Source organism: Thalassophryne amazonica, chromosome 9, assembly GCF_902500255.1.
Source record: "Thalassophryne amazonica chromosome 9, fThaAma1.1, whole genome shotgun sequence".
In the NCBI taxonomy this organism is placed as follows: Eukaryota; Metazoa; Chordata; class Actinopteri; order Batrachoidiformes; family Batrachoididae; genus Thalassophryne; species Thalassophryne amazonica.
Window position 1 is genome coordinate 63,235,886 of NC_047111.1, and position 26,249 is coordinate 63,262,134.

General features: G+C 40.9%; 1 protein-coding gene across 1 annotated transcript; it reads right to left on the reverse strand.

Moving 5' to 3' along the window:
* Positions 1-856: 856 nt before the first annotated feature.
* LOC117516558 (olfactory receptor 6C4-like) lies at positions 857-1,840 on the reverse strand. Its single transcript, XM_034177430.1, has one exon. It carries the CDS (start codon positions 1,838-1,840, stop codon positions 857-859), a length of 984 nt encoding a protein of 327 aa, XP_034033321.1.
* Positions 1,841-26,249: the final 24,409 nt, after the last annotated feature.

The window sequence follows — 26,249 nt, forward strand, 5'->3', positions numbered from 1 at the left end:
TTTCAAGTTTCTTGTGCAATATCTGTAAACCATGTGCAATCTTCCCATGCAATATGATTCCACAATTGTATAAAATTCTCATTTTACATTTTACTTGGTCCACATTTTATTTTATTTTATTTTACCTTATGTTTATATTAGTTGTACACATACTCTATATAATTTACCATTAAATTTCACTATCTTTTATACTGGCTAAAAATCACTCGCACCACGGAAAGCACCTTTTTGGAATTGCACACAAATCTCGTTTTAATGCAAATTACAATGACAGTGAAGGCGATTCTGATTCCTATGAGCACTTCACTAATTAAGAAAATTTATATTTAAAACACTTGAGCATACATTAAATCTGTGACAAAGCCAGTGTGACGTGATTTTCTCATGTGTCTCATTAAAACAGAAAACAATCCATAGCATTGTTTCAACAGTCTTTTCTCTGTTTATGTCAAGTTATGTTTGTCTATCACAATCATTGCCGCACATCAATGAGCGTGAACATTTTATGACCATAGTATTTAATTTAAAGTATGCAAATTTGCTGGAATTGACTGTATTGCTCAAATTGAGAATTAGCATTTCCAGATAATTTACCACGTCACAACATGGAATGATACTTTGATGTGAAATTGTACCAGACAACCTCAAATGTATGTCATTGTGTTTTTTTTCCCAGTAATTATAATGAACATTTGCTTGAATCAATTCTTGATAGTTATTTTTGCAATTATTTGTACAATGTCATTCAATACAAATCCAATATTTAAAACAGCTGAAGTGATACTGGTTATCACAAACCTTTTTGCTGAAAATGCACATAATCCTTTCAATTTGAGGCTGAAAAATCTGCAAATACTCAAACTAAGGTTATTTTTTTCTTTGCAATTTTGGACTGGCCTCTGATTTTTAACAACCTTTTAACAGACTCGTTGATTTCTTGTGTCTGCAGAAAATAAATGATTGGGTTCAGCATGGGAGGAAAAATAAAAGTCAAAGAGAGGTTTACAATCCTGGCATTTGGATGAATATTTGCCATTAAAGTAAATGTGAGTAAAAGTGGGATAAAATAGATTGCTACTAATGAAAGGTGAGCACTACAGGTTTTAAATGCTTTTACTCTTTCCTTAACTGAAGCTACTTTAGTCAAAGTGTAGCCGATATACGAGTAACTCAACAAGACAAATGTCAGTGGAAGCCAAAACACAAGAACTGGTACAATACAAGCAACTAAATAGCTGGGCATGTTGTCATTACAGGCCAGACGGTATATTTGTCCGTGATCACAGAAATAGCTGTTAATAATCACTGATTTACAGATGGAAAGTCTTGTCAGAAGGCACACTGCAATCAGGGTAACAAGAATGGATAAAACCCAGGCAAAGGCAACCAAAGAAAACATGAACCTGTGTGTGACCTTCACATGATAGTGCAGTGGGAAGGTGATCGCTACCAGTCTGTCATAGGAGAGAGCAACTAGATTAAGAGACTGCATACAAAGACATGTGTAACAGAAAAAAAGAAATGTCATACAGTCATTATAGGAGATGTTGGAGTGATTAAACAGAAAGATGTCAATAACCTTTGGCACCAGCACAGTGCTCCCAAACATGTCTGTCCATGCAAGGTTAAAAACTGCAACATACTTTGGAGTTCTTAGATTTTGGTCCAACAATATTACAGCCATCACAGCTGTGTTTGCCAACACTGACACAATATATACCAAAAAGAGAAAGATATAGTAATAGTTTATATGAGGTATGCCAGCAAATCCACCTATTATGAAATATGCAGGACGTACAAAGGTGATGTTTCTTCCGAAGGCAGAGTTGAATAATTCCATTGTTATACTTTTTCACTGTCTGCTGCACTGTGGTCAGTTTGTAGTCGTCTCTCTTTCAAAAGAAAACCTGTGAGAGAGGGAGACCTCTTTTTATCTCTCCCTCTGTCTGATGAGTTCTGTCAAGTTCAGACTGTTCAAGCTAAATTGGACTCACTGGAGATGTCAGGCCCCACCTCTGGTGATGATGTCACCTTCTTTGGGAATTTTATGTTTTACTTATAGATAATGTGTTCACTTATTGAACCCTGGTGGAATGCAACCTATATCTTAGTCTCATATTCAAACCATTTAGTGTCCAACCTGAGAATTGGTGTCCAACAGCCATTTCTTCTACTTTCAAATGGAGGACGACTGACATAAAAAAAGGACGATACAGGACAATTGAGGTAGGGATGGCCCAATCTTTTACTCAGGATCCATTCTAACACCAATGTTGTCATTATTTATTGCATCTGTTATGGTTAGTTGTCCGGAAGGGACCGGACTGATTCAGGCTTTGGACCCAAATGCTGGGAGCAAGGAAACAGAGCTGGAGGTGAACAAAAATATATTTATTTACAATGAAGAAATAATATTGCTGCGCTGGGGGTGCCTGCAGAGTGGAGAGTCAGCCCACTTGTGGTGGTGGAAAATAGGAAGCAGCAGGTTCCCAAGCCAGTTTTGAAAAGGAACTGACATCTTGAAATGTTCAAAGCCGGAACCATGTGGGACCAGGAACTAAGAGAACGGAGGAGAGAGATGTGAGTGATTGCACTGGAAGCCTTAACACTACACAAAGACAGTTCACAGGAGGCTTAAAACAGAAATGTTCACAGTTCTCGAAATAATGTTCTCCATTTAGGAAATAAGGTTTGCTGTTCACAGTTCATGCCAGAAATCCACCTATTTTGAAATATGGAGGACGTACATAGGTGATGTTTCTTCCGAAGGCAGAGTTGAATAATTCCATTGTTTTACTTTTTCACTGTCTGTAGCACTGTGGTCAGTTTAAAGTCAACTCTGTTTCAATAATTCATGAACTGTTCACAGTTCATGAATTATCTTCAGAGGTCAAGTGCTGCACATCTGTGATGCAGTTCCAATTGAGTGAATGAGAATGTAATCCCACAGAAACATGAAGGAACTTAACTGGAGTGGGGCAGAGCAGCGCACTGAGCTGAGAGCCGTAAAGTTCCAAAGTGGCATTGCTGTGCAGGTTGCTGGGGAGCCAGGAGTTGGTGCAGCATGGAAGCCACGCAGGATAGCATCTGGGAACACAAGGAAAGACAACATGCTCTAATACAGGAATTAGAGAGTTGGCCAGGTTACCTTGAATATAGCTGTGGGAAGATCCATCATCAAAGCGCATGGAAGCAGCAGGAAGACAAGGTCAACGTCAGGAGTATCTGCAGAGTAGTATCTGGCAGGATCTGTAAATATCTGGCTGGATCTGCGAGAATCTTGGCATCAAGTGAGCTGAAACTCTGGGTTTATGTATCCCGCTGCTCATCAGCTGGTCAGGTCAGGTTAGGTGTGTGGCTGTGATGAGCGGTGAAGTGCAGCAAGTGTGAATTGGCTCTGAGTGCACCATCTGGGGGAAAAAACTCACAAACTACAACAGAAATAAAACAGGACAGGGAGGCAGACCATGACAGCATCAATATTCGACAGAAATGACTGATTGACATTACATACCATTTTTGATCAACTGTTCTCATATATCATAATTGTCAATGCCATATCATAATCTCATATGAGTGACAGAAACAAAATAGGAAGTGCTGCTTCAGCTGAGACTGTTTACATTTGGTCCCTCATTCATCAGTGCTGCATACAAACATAAATGTGCATAAATTGTGTGTACAATAATTTCTCGGCAAACTTTTGGAATTCATCTGTTTGTAGTTAGAATTAAAAATGTGTGTAAATTTTCACACATCTCACCATTTGTATGCACAGCACCTTCTGGTAGAAAAGTCAATCTGCTGCTGAAATTCCATTCATCAAATACAGAAAATATAGACATAGTGGAAGGTATATTCCTGGAAGCAGTCAACTGGTATAAGAGGGACACCATGCACACCTATGATCACAAACAAAATAATGCAAAACAGAACTCAGGGTCCCAGGGACACATGCCCACATGCACAAAGGGAGCTTGGAAAACTCCACAATGCAGTGATGGCACGGTTTGAAGTGGGAAGACATGGAAGTGGCTAGATCTCTATGGGTGGATACACCTACTTTTGGTATGGCCCTCCAATGAATCCTGTAATGAGGAATTGGCAGTTGAAATGGCAGCCCAGCTCCTTCCACTGGTGGTCAGTGGTGGTCCCCATCAATGAGCATATTATGAGGCTCAAACTCAAGCATTCATGGGTGTTGTATCTGCTGTCTCAGTCAATGCTCTGACTGTGGTGAGCGATGTCTCTGTGTGGGAAAACTTTTACTCACAGCGTCACTTTGTGGTTGACAACTACTCCAAGGATGATACTTTATTGGTCGTGGGTGATTTCAATGCGACCAGTAGAACTGACAGGGCTGGCTACAAGGACTACATTGGTCTTCATGGACTGGTAACTGTGGTGTAAATGGCTCAATGCTCCTTGACATAGCAAAATGTTTGGACTTACAAGTTGCTGGATCTTGGTTTTAAAGTCCAGTTATAGCACACCACTGGGCATGGTATGTATAATACTATGTGTGAAAACAGTTGAAGTCTTGCAGATTACTGCCTTCTCAGGGCCAAAGATTAAATCTGGCCAACTTCAAAATCAGACTGCTGGGGTTTTGAATGCAGTCTGGCTGGAGGACTGATGATTCAAATGAATTGTGGGAGTTCTTCCACAACCACACATTGAAAGCTGCTGAGGATGGCCGTGAGGGACACAGATGTATTGATGGCTGAAACTATGATCAGGTGACACACTGTTTGTGGTCTAGTTACCCTCAGTCTGCTTCCACAGGAATCAAAACACTTTACTCCTCTAAACCTACACCTTGTCCCACTGCAGATATAGCAGAAGACAGGTCAGTCCTGACAGATGCCTGTGCTATAATGTCACACTGGGCCAGTGAGTTTAACACCTTAGCAGGAGGAATGGCCTCATAAAACTATTCAGACATCCCCAGTGGCAAGGATGTTTTGGCTGATTCACCACACAACTGTAAACCACCAAATGTTAGTGAGGCCACAAAGGCTGTGAAATAGCTCAGAGCAGGAAAAACTCCAGGGATCTGCAGCATCGGAACTGTGCTTCTCTAGCATACGCTGCCAACATTAGCGGGACACTCAAGCATGGCTGCGAGCGCCAACAGTGTGAAGCGTAACTAAGGGGATCCGGGGGCATGCCTGGTCCAACACAACTGCAGGACTAAGGGCCCCTTCACACATGACACGATTGAGGCAGAATGGCACTCATGGGAAATTGGAGCTGCACTCGAACGCCTCGTACAGCAGTCACCACATTCATTCGGGCATGGCACATGCACTCCATATTTACATGCTGCTCATGGTGGACACCTATTCCAACGGCAGGCATGATGAGGTTGCACTGCCATCTGATCATGTTTGGAGCATTTGAATGGCATGTCGTACACAGGTCGGACATATCGTGCCACGGCTGAGCAGCTGCATGTAATCATCATCCATGTCAAACCATGGCTGAATGATGCTATCGAGGCAGTCTTCACCCCAGCGGCCAAAAATCGTCGAATGCAGTGTGAGTGGCCAGTTGACCCACTCTCGGCCGTAGTCATCTGGAGTCCAGGTGCCACCCATGAACATCCAACAACACTCGCGGGGCACTTAGAAAAGGCGGGGCTATTTGTGCAAGAGTAGAGGGCAGGCGACCACATTCAACCTGGCTGTGTCAATGGCCCCACAATGTCTCAGTGCCCCACGAGTGTGCCGTTACCAAGCAACATATGTCATGCAAACTTGCTCCCCCACAACACAGATGTGAGGAGTTTGTGCCTACCCCGCAACACAGATGTCATGAGGAGTTTGTCATTGCTCCCCCCCACATCATGTTCCAACTGTTATTTTTCTGTGAAGGCTCTCAGTTGTCCAGGTGGTTTCCATAGTAGAGAAGCTTGAATCTTCGACTGGACTGGGTTGCTTGACGCGAGGACGTTTCGCTTCAAATCATAGAAGCTTCCTCAGCTGAAAACCTTGAAGATCTGTCTTAACACCACGTATTTCCTGTTTAGCGGGAATTACTACATGCAGATCCATGGTTGTGCGATGGGGTCTCCGGCATCCCTCATTGTGGCCAATGTGTACATGGAGCTAGTGGAGAAGAGAGCCTTGGAGTCGTTCATGGGCATCGCTCCCAGTCACTGCCCACCCGGAAACTGAACATTCTTTGAATGTTCATTGAACGTTTGCAAACATGGCATGAACATTGGATGAACATATGAACAAAGAATGACAGGTAATGTTTGCATGCAAACATTCAATGAACATTATACAAACATTCACAAATGTTCACAAACATCATATGAACAGTTGAACCAGAACATTAAATGAACATTTGTAGAATGTTCGAATGCTAACATTACCTGTCCTCATTTTTTGTTCATGATGTTCGTGCAGTGTTCCTGCTCAATATATCTACAATTTTTTTGTGATTTTTCCTATTGAGAACTAAAAATGATGTAAAACAAACTTTATAAATGTTTTAAAATTCAACAGGTTTTATTCAAATAGTAACTTGCAATGTATTTATGGAATTCACATATAAAAATCAATAATGCAGAAACTTTTGAAATGATAGAAAAAAAACATAATGATGGAATTTATCTTTACAGAATTAAACATCATGCTCAAAAATTAAAAAAGCACATAAAATGAAAAATTTTCAACTTTGCAAAAGATTTCTTACATGGCATACCACCGACACTACTCCAAAAGATGTTCAGACAAAATAAGAATAAATCTCCGAGAAATAATAATGAAACCTAAAAAAAAAAATCATCTATTGATCTACAACCAACTACACATTTTAGGAGCAAAAATAAATTCAGCTTACATCTACATACAGTTAATACTTTATGATATTTAAGAGCAAAACTGTGGACAGTTTTAAAACAAACATTACTCTCAATAAATTCCCTGAGAAAATTCCTATGAAAAAATAATATAAAGTTTTTCACAGATTTGAAGACTCAGTATGACAGTCAGATTTGACAATGCAACTTGCTGAACACACATTTTTAAGAGCGAAACTGAACAGTTTAACAAAAACACATTACAATCAATAAATTTCCTGAGGAAATTCACATGACAAAACACTAAGTTTGTATCACATAGAAGTATGACAGTCAGATAGGACAATATAATTGAGCAATTTTTAAAGCAAAATTGAACAGTTTTAACACAAACACATTACAATAAAATTTCCTGAGGAAAGTCATGATAAAAAATATACAAAAATAATAATAATAAAACATTTTTTAATTGTTTGATCACCAGAGAAAAAAAGTTTCTCCGGAAGTAAAATTAAATTTTATCAAAAATATTCCATGTACAATGCAAATTAAATGCTGCTGCTAATCTGCTCATAAAGTTTGATATTATGAAATATAAACACAATGCTAAAATACCCTCAGCCGTATGAGGATTGTCTTCTTAATAATTAATTGGTATCCCAGTGCAAAGTGTATTTATATATATACTCAACAAAAATATGAATGCAACACTTTTGGTTTTGCTCCCATTTTGTATGAGATGAACTCAAAGATCTAAAACTTTTTCCACATACACAATATCACCATTTCCCTCAAATATTGTTCACAAACCAGTCTAAATCTGTGATAGTGAGCACTTCTCCTTTGCTGAGATAATCCATCCCACCTCACAGGTGTGCCATACCAAGATGCTGATTAGACACCATGATTAGTGCACAGGTGTGCCTTAGACTGCCCACAATAAAAGGCCACTCTGAAAGGTGCAGTTTTGTTTTATTGGGGGGGATACCAGTCAGTATCTGGTGTGACCACCATTTGCCTCATGCAGTGCAACACATCTCCTTTGCATCATCCGTGAAGAGAACACCTCTCCAACGTGCCAAACGCCAGCGAATGTGAGCATTTGCCCACTCAAGTCGGTTACGACTACGAACTGGAGTCAGGTCGAGACCCCGATGAGGACGACGAGCATGCAGATGAGCTTCCCTGAGATGGTTTCTGACAGTTTGTGCAGAAATTCTTTGGTTATGCAAACCGATTGTTTCAGCAGCTGTCCAAGTGGCTGGTCTCAGACGATCTTGGAGGTGAACATGCTGGATGTGGAGGTCCTGGGCTGGTGTGGTTACACGTGGTCTGCGGTTGTGAGGCTGGTTGGATGTACTGCCAAATTCTCTGAAACGCCTTTGGAGACCGCTTATGGTAGAGAAATGAACATTCAATACACGAGCAACAGCTCTGGTTGACATTCCTGCTGTCAGCATGCCAATTGCACGCTCCCTCAAATCTTGCGACATCTGTGGCATTGTGCTGTGTGATAAAACTGCACCTTTCAGAGTGGCCTTTTATTGTGGGCAGTCTAAGGCACACCTGTGCACTAATCATGGTGTCTAATCAGCATCTTGGTATGGCACACCTGTGAGGTGGGATGGATTATCTCAGCAAAGGAGAACTGCTCACTATCACAGATTTAGACTGGTTTGTGAACAATATTTGAGAGAAATGGTGATATTGTGTATGTGGAAAAAGATTTAGATCTTTGAGTTCATCTCATACAAAATCGGAGCAAAACCAAAAGTGTTGCGTTTATATATATATATATATATATGCCCTTTATTGTGTTATCTGTGTATCACTAATATAGTCGCCTCTGTATGTTTATATTGGTGTTGTAGGATAAACTCAATGACATTTTAATGGCATCCAAAGGAGATCATGCGTGTGCACATGCATGAGCTTCTGAAAAATGTGGAAGTTACCTTTGACTGCAGGATGTGTGTGCACACTGATGTCTGCGAGATGTCTTGTGTTATCAGGTTGTGAAAACAGCGTTTTCTGTTTTCGAAGTGTTTTTCAGTAGCTTTTACATAATATATGATAGACATGTTAGATTTACACAGAAATTAATCTGTTTTGGAGCAGATTCTGCCATGTTGCATTAGCAGCCAGAGAGAGACCAGACGTCACGGTGCCTCTCTACTGTGACTGGGTGTCCCCCCCCCAAAAAAGACAGATTTGCAAGATTGTTAGTTTCTCAAACCTGTAATCTGGGTCAGGAAGAAGTTCAGGATGGTCCCGTCTATATTTCTTCTGCTTGGATAGGACATCTTCGGATTATGGCACAACTGTAGAAATGATGGTACTACTGTCCATTGATGTGATATTTATTGCAGCCTCCATAACAACTTTGTAAATTTGTGGCACGTCCCTGGCAAGGCTGCCTTTGATGGTTCCTGACTTGCCCTGACTGCTGAAGCACTGCCAAAGATAAACAGGAGCCGTAGCGTACAAGCAGCCCCTGACAATGCTCGTTACCATATTCTTCCCTTGTTCCATTCCAGGGGTGTATGCAGTCAAGGCAATGATTAGGGCATTCCTCTGGTGCCTGGTTCACTTGTCCTTGCCATCAAGTCTGTCATTCGCACTCTTGAGCTGCAAGTTGAACATTTCCATTGTTAGTCATAAGCAATTATATATACTTTCCTGTTCAGATACTGTATAATTTGAGCGGCATTGTCATAACTGGTATTCAACTCAACTGCTTATTGGACAGGCCCTATATTTTTAACAAGCTGTTTATTTGCTTGCAGAATTTTTCTCAGGTTAGTTATCAGCGAGGTATACCACACAGGTAAAAGCAGATCAGACAAAAATGATTAATCCTCTGTACCCACGCACCGGTATTTGTGTAAAGGGCCTTTCACACCGCATGCTTTGGAAGTGTCAGAGGCATCACAAATCGGTCTAAAAAGCATTATTTTCAATGAAACACGTAGCTTTTTACAGGCATTAGAAGTGTTGCGTCAAAAGCTGAGCTAAACAGATGCTTCTGCCAGGAGTGTGCGCATTCCTGCTTGTCAACAGAATGACGTTCAAAGTTCAACCCAATCCAACTTTTGGCGCTCTGAACTGTGACAAAGCTTCGCACTGTCCAATAGAAACGTGTTGGGTCCAAACATGGAAGACTCGTGGCAGAAACCACTGATCTCTACAAAACAGAAACGTGTCACAGGACTGCTCATTTATACAGAGCAGTTTTCTGAAGAAAAATCCTTGCAAATGTTTTTTAACCCAAAAATTAATTTGATTGTGAAATCAAATTGCTATATTAAAGCTTTTTCTTGGTTCATCGACACATATACAACATGGCGATCATTCAGCTTTCCTCTGGAGAGAAAAAAAAAAAAAAATCAGAGTGAAAATCTCCGCCCCCCTGCTGCATGCAGCACAACATGACTGACGACACATTGGGAGTTGCTGCCTGATGCGTATAAAGCATGCAATGTGAAAGGCCCTTTAGTTGCTAGTTTCCCTAAATACAGCATGTTTATAATACTGTGTAAAAAAAAAAACAAAAAAAAAAAGCAAAACTTTATTGAAGTGAAGAGGATCTAACAAACAGAAAACACATTAACTCACTTCTTGAGTGACTTTACTGGAAGCCCATTACTTCCAGGCACTGCTTGTAATTGGTTCAAGCACACACTTCTGGTTTAGAGCTGGCCAACCTTCGGATAATCGTGTCAGCAGTGTTCACATTGTTCTCTCTCTTGGTATGTCTGGGAACCGACACTTTCAGGGATGGTCCAAGGATGCAGTGCATCACCTTTGTCATACAGCTGTTCGATACTGTGAATGATGTCATTCCGCTTCTCCTGGAACACAAAATGTATATAGATCCACATGTTACAACCTTAATACAGACGTTCCCACTTTTTTATTAAATCCTATGCTTCACAAATGATTAAGCCAATGCTGTTGATGCCTTTCATCATGAGCACAGACAAATCTGTGAATGAACTGAGTGATGAAAGTGAGCTATGGAAAAAAAAACTTGAAAGATCTTGACAAGGCCCTGGCGGGGTCTGGTGGTTGTCCCTCAGAAAAATGTGAAATCTCAAATGCATTCTGGTGCTTACTCAGGTCTATTCCAAAAGAATCTACACAAATTTATTTTTTTGTTGGCACAGGTCAGTTTTTCCACCACAGATAAGGTGGAATCCTCAGTAGTATAGCATAGAAGTCCTTATGTTTCAAGTGTATGGTACCATAGAAAGTATGCACACACTATGCAAATGAAACATTATGCAAGGGACACAAAATTTTTTATATAAGAAATTCTGAAATTTTATATCAGCAATAAATAAATATGTTTATTGAGTAACAGGGCCTGTCAATTATTCTTTAAGGAAGGAAAGTTAGCATATACAACTTCACTACTGACAGATTTTACTCTATTTTCAAGTTATATCCCAAATAGAACAGAGTATTTCTTGCCAGAAATGTTTGAATATTTTGCTTGCTGAACATGAATTTTAGAATCTACTGGCACAAGACACTATACAATCTTATTTAACCATTATAGTACAAACCTCGGGATAATCAGGCTGATGTGAATCAACTGCAGGCACACACTCAACCCACTGATCAGATGGAGGATTCACTGATTCAACAACTCTTACGGCAGCCGGCATGGTTGCTGTTGGGGGGAAAACAAGCAATAATTGAAAAATATTATCACAAGCTTATCTTCATAAAGTCTCTTTCTGGGCACTGACATTACTTAAACTTCAATTGCGTCAACACCTAATAAAAGAGAGTATATATTTTACTCATGTTTTAGTCAAAATATTAATTAGGCCTGTGCCTCTCTGTGGCTAACGTTAGCTCCATGCTAGTCAAAAATGTGTTGGTTTGGTTCAAGCAAGTTTTGTTATTTCTGGCTAAAACGAATTTGTGCTCACATCAGGATCTGTTACCTTCTTCTGATATTCACAGCGTCAATATCACGGCACAAAGACCCCGCCATTTGAAGCTAGCTGCTACCTCATGGGTAGCTATGTGGTGGTTCTTTGTGAGGAATCCCAGTTGACGAGCGTCCAGCCTTAGTCTCCTCTTCTGCTCTCAGTGGTCTCTTAATCATAGTATAGAGACTGAACAGGCGAATTAACTTGTGGAACACAAACTTTTATTTGCTAAAACAGCTCTGCTCTGTTAAACAGCGGGTTTTAACCCAACTCGGTGCACTACTGCCACCAACTGGTTCGTGAGCAGCACTGCAACCAACTGTGAAGCAGCAAGTACACTCAACAAAAATATAAACGCAACACTTTTGGTTTTGCTTCCATTTTGTATGAGATGAACTCAAAGATCTAAAACATTTTTCACATACACAATATCACCATTTCCCTCAAATATTGTTCACAAACCAGTCTAAATCTGTGATAGTGAGCACTTCTCCTTTGCTGCGATAATCCATCCCACCTCACAGGTGTGCCATATCAAGATGCTGATTAGACACCATGATTAGTGCACAGGTGTGCCTTAGACTGCCCACAATAAAAGGCCACTCTGAAAGGTGCAGTTTTATCACACAGCACAATGCCACAGATGTCGCAAGATTTGAGGGAGCGTGCAATTGGCATGCTGACAGCAGGAATGTCAACCAGAGCTGTTGCTCGTGTATTGAATGTTCATTTCTCTACCATAAGCCGTCTCCAAAGGCGTTTCAGAGAATTTGGCAGTACATCCAACCAGCCTCACAACCGCAGACCACGTGTAACCACACCAGCCCAGGACCTCCACATCCAGCATGTTCACCTCCAAGATCGTCTGAGACCAGCCACTCGGACAGCTGCTGAAACAATCGGTTTGCATAACCAAAGAATTTCTGCACAAACTGTCAGAAACCGTCTCAGGGAAGCTCATCTGCATGCTCATCGTCATCATCGGGGTCTCGACCTGACTCCAGTTTGTTGTCGTAACCGACTTGAGTGGGCAAATGCTCACATTCGCTGGCGTTTGGCACGTTGGAGAGGTGTTCTCTTCACGGATGAATCCCGGTTCACACTGTCCAGGGCAGATGGCAGACAGCGTGTGTGGCGTCGTGTGGGTGAGCGGTTGATGTCAATTTTATGGAGTGGCCCATGGTGGCGGTGGGGTTATGGTATGGGCAGGCGTCTGTTATGGACGAAGAACACAGATGCATTTTATTGATGGCATTTTGAATGCACAGAGATACCGTGACGAGATCTTGAGGCCCATTGTTGTGCCATACATCCAAGAACATCACTTCATGTTGCAGCAGGATAATGCACGGCCCCATGTTGCAACGATCTGTACACAATTCTTGGAAGCTGAAAATGTCCCAGTTCTTGCATGGCCGGCATACTCACCGGACATGTCACCCATTGAGCATGTTTGGGATGCTCTGGACCGGCGTATACGACAGCGTGTACCAGTTCCTGCCAATATCCAGCAACTTCGCACAGCCATTGAAGAGGAGTGGACCAACATTCCACAGGCCACAATTGACAACCTGATCAACTCTATGCGAAGGAGATGTGTTGCACTGCATGAGGCAAATGGTGGTCACACCATATACTGACTGGTATCCCCCCCAATAAAACAAAACTGCACCTTTCAGAGTGGCCTTTTATTGTGGACAGTCTAAGGCACACCTGTGCACTAATCATGGTGTCTAATCAGCATCTTGATATGGCACACCTGTGAGGTGGGAAGGATTATCTCAGCAAAGGAGAAGTGCTCACTATCACAGATTTAGACTGGTTTGTGAACAATATTTGAGGGAAATGGTGATATTGTGTATGTGGAAAAAGTTTTAGATCTTTGAGTTCATCTCATACAAAATGGGAGCAAAACCAAAAGTGTTGCGTTTATATTTTGTTGAGTATATTGTTAACAAAATAATTTAATAGTAAATAGATCTATGTACACAAACTACTTTAAATAAAATGAATTCATTTTAATTGTATCCTCTGATAATGTTGGTCAAACCTGTTTTAAAATAAAGCACTATAGTGTTTCAGACGTTCTGAGCCAATTATTACAGTAGTTTTGTGAGACAGCATTTCTCTGAGCTGATAAACCTGCTCTGCCTTTACCTTTAACCACGAAGGAACCAAACACTTATGCTAGAAATTTAACTTAATTGGCAATACTTGAATGTATAATGTGATTACAGGAAATTATACACAATGATCACTGTTGCTTTTTTATTATTATTATTATTTTTTTTATTTTTTTTACCAGAATGAGTATGTTGTATTTTACATACAGAAATGATTGTATCCAGGTGTTACAATTATATTGTGTACAATGTACATGTTATACCCTGGATAATTATAATATCATGCCTCACTGCAAACATGAATTAAGCAGCTGAAATTAAAGGAATCAGAAAGCAAGAAATATGTTGTAACAATTATGTGGTAACAATTCCCACCAAACACTGTTCGACTGTGACATGAAGTCATCCTCAAATGAGGCCTGAGCAAAACAGTAAACCCTGGACAAATGTTCATTCTGGAAATGTGAAATCTAGTTGATTTCTGCCACTGTAACGTGTGTAACTGTTATATTCATCTCATGTTCAGCATGTTTGTTCAAAAACATGTTTGAACTGCAAGTTGTGAAGTGACCAGTAAAAATATTATTTGTCTGTGAGCTGTTTTATTTAAATGTCAATGCTTCCTGCTCATGTATGTTGAAAACATTATTTTGTAAATCAATTTTTAATAACTTTAATGTATTTTTCCTTATTTACAAAAATGCTAAAGATAGGCTTTTTTTAAATTTGGCAAAATGTATGTAACTCAGGTCTGTGGGACTTCTGGATAATAATCAATCAATCAATCAATCAATCAATCAATCAATCAATCAATCAATTTTTTTATATAGCGCCAAATCACAACAAACAGTTGCCCCAAGGCGCTTTATATTGTAAGGCAAGGCCATACAATAATTATGTAAAACCCCAACAGTCAAAACGACCCCCTGTGAGCAAGCACTTGGCTACAGTGGGAAGGAAAAACTCCCTTTTAACAGGAAGAAACCTCCAGCAGAACCAGGCTCAGGGAGGGGCAGTCTTCTGCTGGGACTGGTTGGGGCTGAGGGAGAGAACCAGGAAAAAGACATGCTGTGGAGGGGAGCAGAGATCGATCACTAATGATTAAATGCAGAGTGGTGCATACAGAGCAAAAAGAGAAAGAAACAGTGCATCATGGGAACCCCCCAGCAGTCTACGTCTATAGCAGCATAACTAAGGGATGGTTCAGGGTCACCTGATCCAGCCCTAACTATAAGCTTTAGCAAAAAGGAAAGTTTTAAGCCTAATCTTAAAAGTAGAGAGGGTGTCTGTCTCCCTGATCTGAATTGGGAGCTGGTTCCACAGGAGAGGAGCCTGAAAGCTGAAGGCTCTGCCTCCCATTCTACTCTTACAAACCCTAGGAACTACAAGTAAGCCTGCAGTCTGAGAGCGAAGCGCTCTATTGGGGTGATATGGTACTACGAGGTCCCTAAGATAAGATGGGACCTGATTATTCAAAACCTTATAAGTAAGAAGAAGAATTTTAAATTCTATTCTAGAATTAACAGGAAGCCAATGAAGAGAGGCCAATATGGGTGAGATATGCTCTCTCCTTCTAGTCCCCGTCAGTACTCTAGCTGCAGCATTTTGAATTAACTGAAGGCTTTTTAGGGAACTTTTAGGACAACCTGATAATAATGAATTCAATAGTCCAGCCTAGAGGAAATAAATGCATGAATTAGTTTTTCAGCATCACTCTGAGACAAGACCTTTCTGATTTTAGAGATATTGCGTAAATGCAAAAAAGCAGTCCTACATATTTGTTTAATATGCGCTTTGAATGACATATCCTGATCAAAAATGACTCCAAGATTTCTCACAGTATTACTAGAGGTCAGGGTAATGCCATCCAGAGTAAGGATCTGGTTAGACACCATGTTTCTAAGATTTGTGGGGCCAAGTACAATAACTTCAGTTTTATCTGAGTTTAAAAGCAGGAAATTAGAGGTCATCCATGTCTTTATGTCTGTAAGACAATCCTGCAGTTTAGCTAATTGGTGTGTGTCCTCTGGCTTCATGGATAGATAAAGCTGGGTATCATCTGCGTAACAATGAAAATTTAAGCAATACCGTCTAATAATACTGCCTAAGGGAAGCATGTATAAAGTGAATAAAATTGGTCCTAGCACAGAACCTTGTGGAACTCCATAATTAACTTTAGTCTGTGAAGAAGATTCCCCATTTACATGAACAAATTGTAATCTATTAGACAAATATGATTCAAACCACCGCAGCGCAGTGCCTTTAATACCTATGGCATGCTCTAATCTCTGTAATAAAATTTTATGGTCAACAGTATCAAAAGCAGCACTGAGGTCTAACAGAACAAGCACAGAGATGAGTCCACTGTCCGAGGCCATAAGAAGATCATTTGTAACCTTCACCAATGCTGTTTCTGTACTATGATGAATTCTAAAACCTGACTGAAACTCTTCAAATAGACCATTCCTCTGCAGATGATCAGTTAGCTGTTTTACAACTACCCTTTCAAGAATTTTTGAGAGAAAAGGAAGGTTGGAGATTGGCCTATAATTAGCTAAGATAGCTGGGTCAAGTGATGGCTTTTTAAGTAATGGTTTAATTACTGCCACCTTAAAAGCCTGTGGTACATAGCCAACTAACAAAGATAGATTGATCATATTTAAGATCGAAGCATTAAATAATGGTAGGGCTTCCTTGAGCAGCCTGGTAGGAATGGGGTCTAATAAACATGTTGATGGTTTGGATGAAGTAACTAATGAAAATAACTCAGACAGAACAATCGGAGAGAAAGAGTCTAACCAAATACCGGCATCACTGAAAGCAGCCAAAGATAACGATACGTCTTTGGGATGGTTATGAGTAATTTTTCTCTAATAGTTAAAATTTCGTTAGCAAAGAAAGTCATGAAGTCATTACTAGTTAAAGTTAATGGAATACTCAGCTCAATAGAGCTCTGACTCTTTGTCAGCCTGGCTACAGTGCTGAAAAGAAACCTGGGGTTGTTCTTATTTTCTTCAATTAGTGATGAGTAGAAAGATGTCCTAGCTTTACGGAGGGCTTTTTTATAGAGCAACAGACTCTTTTTCCAGGCTAAGTGAAGACGCCATTTCCTCTCCAACTTACGGGTTATCTGCTTTAAGCTGCGAGTTTGTGAGTTATACCACGGAGTCAGGCACTTCTGATTTAAGGCTCTCTTTTTTAGAGGAGCTACAGCATCCAAAGTTGTCTTCAATGAGGATGTAAAACTATTGACGAGATACTCTATCTCACTTACAGAGTTTAGGTAGCTACTCTGCACTGTGTTGGTATATGGCATTAGAGAACATAAAGAAGGAATCATATCCTTAAACCTAGTTACAGCGCTTTCTGAAAGACTTCTAGTGTAATGAAACTTATTCCCCACTGCTGGGTAGTCCATCAGAGTAAATGTAAATGTTATTAAGAAATGATCAGACAGAAGGGAGTTTTCAGGGAATACTGTTAAGTCTTCTATTTCCATACCATAAGTCAGAACAAGATCTAAGATATGATTAAAGTGGTGGGTGGACTCATTTACTTTTTGAGCAAAGCCAATAGAGTCTAATAATAGATCAAATGCAGTGTTGAGGCTGTCATTCTCAGCATCTGTGTGGATGTTAAAATCGCCCACTATAATTATCTTATCTGAGCTAAGCACTAAGTCAGACAAAAGGTCTGAAAATTCACAGAGAAACTCACAGTAACGACCAGGTGGACGATAGATAATAACAAATAAAACTGTTTTTTGGGACTTCCAATTTGGATGGACAAGACTAAGAGTCAAGCTTTCAAATGAATTAAAGCTCTGTCTGGGTTTTTGATTAATTAATAAGCTGGAATGGAAGATTGCTGCTAATCCTCCGCCCCGGCCCGTGCTACGAGCATTCTGACAGTTAGTGTGACTCGGGGGTGTTGACTCATTTAAACTAACATATTCATCCTGCTGTAACCAGGTTTCTGTAAGGCAGAATAAATCAATATGTTGATCAATTATTATATCATTTACCAACAGGGACTTAGAAGAGAGAGACCTAATGTTTAATAGACCACATTTAACTGTTTTAGTCTGTGGTGCAGTTGAAGGTGCTATATTATTTTTTCTTTTTGAATTTTTATGCTTAAATAGATTTTTGCTGGTTATTGGTAGTCTGGGAGCAGGCACCGTCTCTACGGGGGTGGGGTAATGAGGGGATGGCAGGGGGAGAGAAGCTGCAGAGAGGTGTGTAAGACTACAACTCTGCTTCCAACTCCCAACCCTTTTGGAGGATTTAAGAAAATTGGCCAGATTTCTAGAAATGAGAGCTGCTCCATCCAAAGTGGGATGGATGCCGTCTCTCCTAACAAGACCAGGTTTTCCCCAGAAGCTTTGCCAATTATCTATGAAGCCCACCTCATTTTTTGGACACCACTCAGACAGCCAGCAATTCAAGGAGAACATGCGGCTAAACATGTCACTCCCGGTCTGATTGGGGAGGGGCCCAGAGAAAACTACAGAGTCTGACATTGTTTTTGCAAAGTTACACACCGATTTAATGCTAATTTTAGTGACCTCCGATTGGTGTAACCGGGTGTCATTACTGCCGACGTGAATTACAATCTTACCAAATTTACGCTTAGCCTTAGCCAGCAGTTTCAAATTTCCTTCAATGTCGCCTGCTCTGGCCCCCGGAAGACAATTGACTATGGTTGCTGGTGTCGCTAACTTCACATTTCGCAAAACAGAGTCGCCAATAACCAGAGTTTGATCCTTGGCGGGTGTGTCGTCGAGTGGGGACGGGTTGGCGGTGTACACGGGGCTTCTGTTTAGGGCTACGCTTCCTCCTCACAGTCACCCAGTCAGCCTGCTTTCCCGGCTGCTCGGGATCTGCCAGGGGGTAACTAACGGCGGCTAAGCTACCTCGGTCCTCACCGACTACAGGGGCCTGGCTAGCTGTAGAATTTTCCACAGTGCGGAGCCGAGTCTCCAATTCGCCCAGCCTGGCCTCCAAAGCTACGAATAAGCTTATAATGGCAGCTTATAATAATAAGCTGCCATTGCAATCTGTTTCCATAAAAAACATATTTTGGTAGCTGACAACCACAGTCTGTAGTGATGTAAATTATTTTGCAAAAATTAATATTCCAATTAACAGAGTGCATGTTTATGCAAGATGCACCAAGACATGTTTTGGAGTTAGCTCTGTCAGTTTATTACAGTAATCTTGAAATTATACAGTATATTCAGTAGGCCTGAATAAATCATAAATCGACAAATTCTTGGTTACCATGGTAGAGTGCTTAAATTATTTCCTATTGTTCATTCTACCTATGTTTGCACACATAATTTAAGTGGAGTCCAACATTAACTTTCTGTATGCCGTAAATTATATTTAATGTTTTCCGATAATGTGAAATTTTATATATATATACAGTAGTTACGGCTGGATCAGGTGACCCTGAACCATCCCTTAGTTATGCTGCTATAGACGTAGACTGCTGGGGGGTTCCCATGATGCACTGTTTCTTTCTCTTGTTGCTCTGTATGCACCACTCTGCATTTAATCATTAGTGATCGATCTCTGCTCCCCTCCACAGCATGTCTTTTTCCTGGTTCTCTCCCTCAGCCCCAACCAGTCCCAGCAGAAGACTGCCCCTCCCTGAGCCTGGTTCTGCTGGAGGTTTCTTCCTGTTAAAAGGGAGTTTTTCCTTCACACTGTAGCCAAGTGCTTGCTCACAGGGGGTCGTTTTGACCGTTGGGGTTTTACATAATTATTGTATGGCCTTGCCTTACAGTATAAAGCGCCTTGGGGCAACTGTTTGTTGTGATTTGGCACTATATAAAAAAATTGATTGATTGATTGATTTACAGGTAGAAGAGAAAAGCTTGGACCTCCGTGTGTTAATATTTCACAATGAATGTACCCGCACTCCTCATCTAATACCACCGTACCAATTCCTCAAAACAAAATATGTGTTGATAAGTATTTATTTATGGATATATAAAAGTGAATTGGTCAACTGTTTGTGACTCTGTGTAGCCCATATAAATAGCATCTACAAATGCAACTTTAAGCAACACTTTAGTTAGGCTCACACCAAAAACTTTACTAACAGCTTGTAAAGGCTTCATAATAGTATTTTTAAGTTTATTAACACATTGATAAGCATTTATAAATGGACACATAAAAGTGAATTGGTCAACTGTTAGAGATTGTGATTAAAATATATATTAAGCATATATATATGAGTTATAAAACAAATTTAAGCATCACTTTAGTTAAGCTCACACAAAATTCTTTACTAACATCTTGTAAAGGCTTTATAATAGTATTTTTAAGTTTACTAATGCATTGATAAGCATTGGACATGGACATATAAAAGTGAATTGGTCAACAGTTAGAGATTGTGATTAAAATACAAATTAAGCATATACAAATGAGTTATAAAACAAATTTAATCACCACAAGGATATTACAAATGCTTAACTAATGCTCAGTTAAGGCTTATTGGTACATTGAAAGAAGAATTCGTACATAGATAAAGTCTTTAAAACTACATACTTGTAGTGATTGGGAACGAGACTTGAGCTTTGTATATTATTAACAAATGATACATAAAGTATTCAGGAATAAGGATAAGTAGTTAATGCAATCTTTACAAGTGTTATAACTGATACAGTGAGCATCAGCTAATGGTTTATTAATGCTTAGTAAATGCTTAATAATTTGTAAGGAAAAAATGTAAAGACAATACAAATATTTTTAAAGTATTTTTATCACTAATGAATAGCGTCTGATTTTATGTTTGTAAATGATGAACTATTAACGATCAACTTTTCTGAAATGGATTCTAGAGAATTAAAAAAATCATTTATAAATGTTTTATTAAGACATTACATATCTTGTTCTTAATAATTATTAAGCCATCTATTTATGTTTTACCAATGCGTAGCTAATAAAGAAGAATGCTTTGTAAATGTTTTACAAGTAGTTATTTAAGCATTTACTCACACTTTATAAATACTTTACTAATGCTTTATAGCATGCAGTTAATATGTAAGTGTTACCAGGCAATCTATTCTTGCCATAGAGATTGAAGATGATGAGGTGGCATGTGCATTCCTTGTCCGCTTATTAACATGTGTGGAAGAAGTAAAGGAAAAGAATGCCCAAGTTCAGGTGGATGAGAGTAAAGCCAGTCAAGATGCTGCAGCTTTTGTCAGTCTACACCAAGAGTATGCTGCACTGCAGTTAAGTTTCCAGGCCTCTACAGAGAAATTGGAGAAAAAGATGGCGAACCTGACCAACCAAATTCCCTCCCAGGTGTCCAATCCGCTGACTGTTCCAACAGATGTATCAGTTCTCCAGCCCCCTGAGGTAATGTTAAGCAGGGAATTCAAAATCAAAGGAGAAATTGGAGAAAAGGGCCAGAAAGACAAACTGCCTTATCCCAACCTGATGCATCAAATTGAAATGGGACTTAAAACACAGTGAGGCAGAAATTATTGAAACTGTGGTCAGAGCCATCAGCCCAGGCCTAAGCCTTTGTAATACATAAGAACTCAAAACAGACCTCACCATACCCCAGCTTTGTACCTTTTCAAAAGGGACACTACAAAGAGGATGCCTCCACAAGCCTTGATGATCAACTGATAAATGTCTTGCAAGGAAGTAATGAGTCCCTGCAGAACTTCTTATTCTGGGCTATTGAGTTAAAAGCGAGACTTCTGGCAGCCTCGAGAAAGCCAGATGCGGTTGAAGCATATAGTCCTGAATTCATACAGAGAAAGTTCTTGAGAGCTGTGGATACAGGCTTACGCAATGAAAATATTAAATACCAAATAAAGAGTTATCTGGATGATCTTACAGTGACTGATGATGTTCTGATTGGCAAGATTAATGAAGCTGACAGTCGAGTGGGAGAGGCAACAGAAGTTTAAAAAGAGCAGCAGAGAACTGAAAGTAAGGGAAATCAGAGCAGATGTGCAACCAGTAAAAGAAGCATCCATTGGTGCAGTTGGGGGGCATGAACAATTCTCCACACTGTCAAAAGAGAAAGTTGATAAAGACACAACCAACATCTAGAGAATCAGAGCTTCTGGATATCATCAGTAAATTAAAGGAGGAAATTACTGAAATAAAGGGTGCTATTAAAGAGTCACATAAAGCATCTCCCCAGCCCCATCCAAGCAGGAGACCCAGCTGCAAAACTTGTCAGGACGCCAAGACAGCACAGGACTGTGACCATTGCTTTAAATGTGGACAGAGTGGTCACCTGTCCAGGGGATGTTGGGTCAGGAAGAAGCCCTCAGAAAGGCCAGAACGAATCAACATGTCAGTTAGCACTGCAAATGCTGTAGTTCCTGGACCCCAGCAGGGGGAGCCCCAAAATGTGTATGAAATTATCACCGAGAGTATTAAATACTTGGAGGCAAAGGAAGCTGCTAACACACATAACAAAGAGAAGGAAGTTGTCTGTGTCAGTCTTCTCTCCCCAAAACAAAGAGCTCAACTCCTAAATCTTGTTGGAAAGAAATACATATATGATAACATGCGAGTTGGAGGGAGTGAACACAAGAGCCTTGTGGGACATTGGGTCACAGGTCTGCTTCATAAATGAGAAGTGGAGACAACAGCACATTCCCCATACTACAGTGAGAAGTATCTTGGAGATCCTGGGGCCAGGTACTTTAGATGGGAGGGCAGTGAACCAAACACCAATCCCTTTCTCTGGGTGGGTTGAGATCAAGTTCAGACTCCCTACAAATGAGACCACACAGTTGGAGCTGCTAGTGCCAGTTTTAGTTGCTCATGAAGAGGGGGTGGCTGAGGAACCAATTATTGGGTTCAATGTAATTGAGTACCTATTGGAGAGAGGCATAGAGCCACCGCATGTAGTTGCAGAAGCAGTCAACACAGCATTTTCTTTTGACTGTAAAAAGACTGAAGTTTTCTTAAAAGTGATGAAAGGTGGAGAGGACAGAGTAGGGCAAGGTACAGTGAAAAGGTAGGGAGCTCATCAATATTCCAGCTGGTCAAACAAAAGCTGTAAAGTGTAGTGTGAGAGCAGGCCTGCTTCCAGATCGCTAAGATGTCCTGATTGAGCCCGACTCACTTCTCCGGAAGGATTACAGTTCAAAGAGAGTGTAGTCAGTTACAGAGGGGTCCCCAGTCCCGCTTCACCATCCCAAGCACAAATAACACAGCCCATGAGATCTGATTGCCACCCAGATGGTCAAAACTATCTACCCAGCTGCCACTAAACCGGTGGATATGTCAGCTACGAAGGGAAGTGCCCCTCACAAGTGAAGTATCCACTCAACCAGTAGAAAAGCAGAGAATTGGACAAGCACATGAAAACAACAACCACCAGGATGCTTGGGATCCACCAGTCCCTATTTCCCATCTTTCCCCAGTGCAACAGCAGGACGTTAAATGACTACTGAGAGAGGAGAGTAATGCATTTGCTCAAGATGAATATGATGTGGGCAACATACCTTCTCTGCAGTTGAAGATCCGCCTCAATGACCCCACCCCAGTAAGGCAAACTTATGTCTCAGTTCCAAAACCACTCCACAAAGAGGTAAAAAAAAATACTTTGAAGATCTGTTAAATATGGGATGGATAGCTAAGTCCAAATCTTCCTATCCTAGTCCCATAGTGTGTGTGTGGAAAAAAGATGGAAGCCTCAGGTTGTGTTGTGACTATAGAGAACTAAATCAGAAGTCAATCCCTGATCGACATCCAATCCCACGCATACAAGACATGCTCAACACCTTGAAGGGCAGTGCCTGGTTTTCGGTCCTGGACCAAGGCAGGGCATATCACCAGGTCTTCCTAGAACAGTCAAGCCACCCTCTCACTGCATTTATACACCCTGGGGATTGTATGAGTGGGTGAGAATCCCACTTGGTTTATCATCTGCCTCTGCAGAGTTCCAGAGGTCAATGGAGGAGTGCCTGGTGGGGCTGCGTGATGACATCTGTCTTCCTTACTTGGATGATAATTTTGTCCACTCTCAGACATTTGGAAGTCACTTAGATGATCTGAGAAAAGTCCTGGAGTGTTACCAGAGCCATGGAGATAAGTTAACACCAAAAATCATGTGAAATTTCTGGGAAGATTGGTCACCAAAGATGGTCACACTATGGACCCTGCTGAACTTGCCCCTGTCCAAGCTTTGAGAACTCCCACCACGATTGGTGATGTCAGAAAACTGTTGGGCTTCATTTCATACTACAGAAATTACATTCCAAACTTTTCACGCATAGCAAAGCCCCTGTACAACCTTCTCTCCACCGAAAAGACAGTGAAGGGAAAGGACAAACAAAGAAAACAAGACAAAAAGACACAAAACAAAAGGGGCCAATTGCCTTCATCGCACCCAGTCCAGTGGTCAGTGGAGCATCAACAAGTTTTATGACAACTGATTGATTTCCTGTCCGAGCCACCAGTCCTTGGATATCCTGATTATGAACAGACATTCATCCTACACTGTGACCCAGCTTCCAAAAAGACGACGACAAAAGACGAATTTTTGATTTTTGATAGAGAATAAAGACGCTCAAACCTTTATTTACCTTTAACGAGCCAGACTCCAGAGCGCTGCAGAGAAAAACATCCAGGTCAGTTGAGACGTTCAACAGTGACTTGAACCACCGCCGCAAAATCACAGCACGATAACAGCGATCGTCCCCACCACCGACGGGGATTGTCACAAAATTTGCACCACGGATAGATATTAGGGCAGTGGAAGATTCCACTGAATTTTGGAGGTGATCTGGATCCAGACTCTGGATCAAGTTTAACTTCATAGGCTTTGAAGGATTACATCCTTCAAAGCCGGTAGCAGGTATAAGGAGGAGGAAGGGTGTTGAGGGTTAGGGTGTTTTGTTGATCATTGTTTAGTTGTGTGCACTTTGTTTTTCTATCTTGTAAATATGTAGTATAAAATCACACGCATTGCATATGTACGAGGTCTGTCAATAAAGTTTAGGTCCTTTTTATTTTTTTGAAAAACTATATGGATTTCATTCATATGTTTTTACGTCAGACATGCTTGAACCCTCATGCGCATGTGTGAGTTTTTCCATGCCTGTCGGTGACGTCATTCTCCTGTGAGCACTCCTTGTGGGAGGAGTCGTCCACCCCCTCGTCGGAATTCCTTTGTCTGAGAAGTTGCTGAGAGACTGGCGCTTTGTTTGATCAAAATTTTTCTAAACCTGTGAGGCACATCGAAGTGGACACGGTTCGAAAAATTAAGCTGGTTTTCGGTGAAAATTTTAACGGCTGATGAGAGATTTTGAGGTGATACTGTCGCTTTAAGGACTTCCCACACAGTGGGACGTCGCGCAGCACTCCGAGGCGCCGTCGTCAGCCTGTTTCAAGCTGAAAGTCTCCACATTTCAGGCTCTATTGATCCAGGACGTCGTGAGAGAACAGAGAAGTTTCAGAAGAAGTCGGTTTCAGCATTTTATCCGGATATTCCACTGTTAAAGGAGATTTTTTTAATGAAAGATGTGCGGACGGATTGCAGTGTCGGTTCGCAGCCGCCGCAACGCTCCGCCACAGGAAAAACACCTCTGTTGGAAGCCTTAAGGACAAGTTGGAACATGCCCAACTGTTAAACAATTTCTCAGATATTCACTCCACTGAAAGCCATCAAAAGCTGCCTGGATTTTACAAATGGTTATCAACACTGAGGTGTTTTTCCTGTGCCGCCGCACCGCGCCGGCTGCATCCTGAGGCGCGGACCCGTCCGCACGTCTTTCATTAAAAAAATCTCCTTTAACAGTGGAATATCTGGATAAAATGCTGAAACCGACTTCTTCTGAAACTTCTCTGTTCTCTCACGACGTCCTGGATCAATGGAGCCTGAAATGTGGAGGTTTGCAGCTTGAAACAGGCTGACGACGGCGCCTGGGAGCGCTGCGCGACATCCCACTGCGTGGGAAGTCTTTAATGCGACAGTATCACCTCAAAATCTCTCATCAGCCGTTAAAATTTTCACCGAAAACCAGCTTAATCTTTTGAACCGTGTCCACTTCGATGTGCCTCACAGGTTTAGAAAAAAGTTTGATCAAACAAAGCGCCAGTCTCTCAGCAACTTCTCAGACAAAGGAATTCCGACGAGGGGCTGGACGACTCCTCCCACAAGGAGTGCTCACAGGCGGATGACGTCACCGACAGGCGTGGAAAAAGTCACGCATGCGCACGAGGGTTCAAGCATGTCTGACGTAAAAACATATGAATGAAATCCATATAGTTTTTGAAAAAAATAAAAAGGACCTATACTTTATTGACAGCCCTCGTATGTAGGTATGTGTATATATGTATGTATCTACACTAGAGATGTTTATGATGACGGGACTTGAGT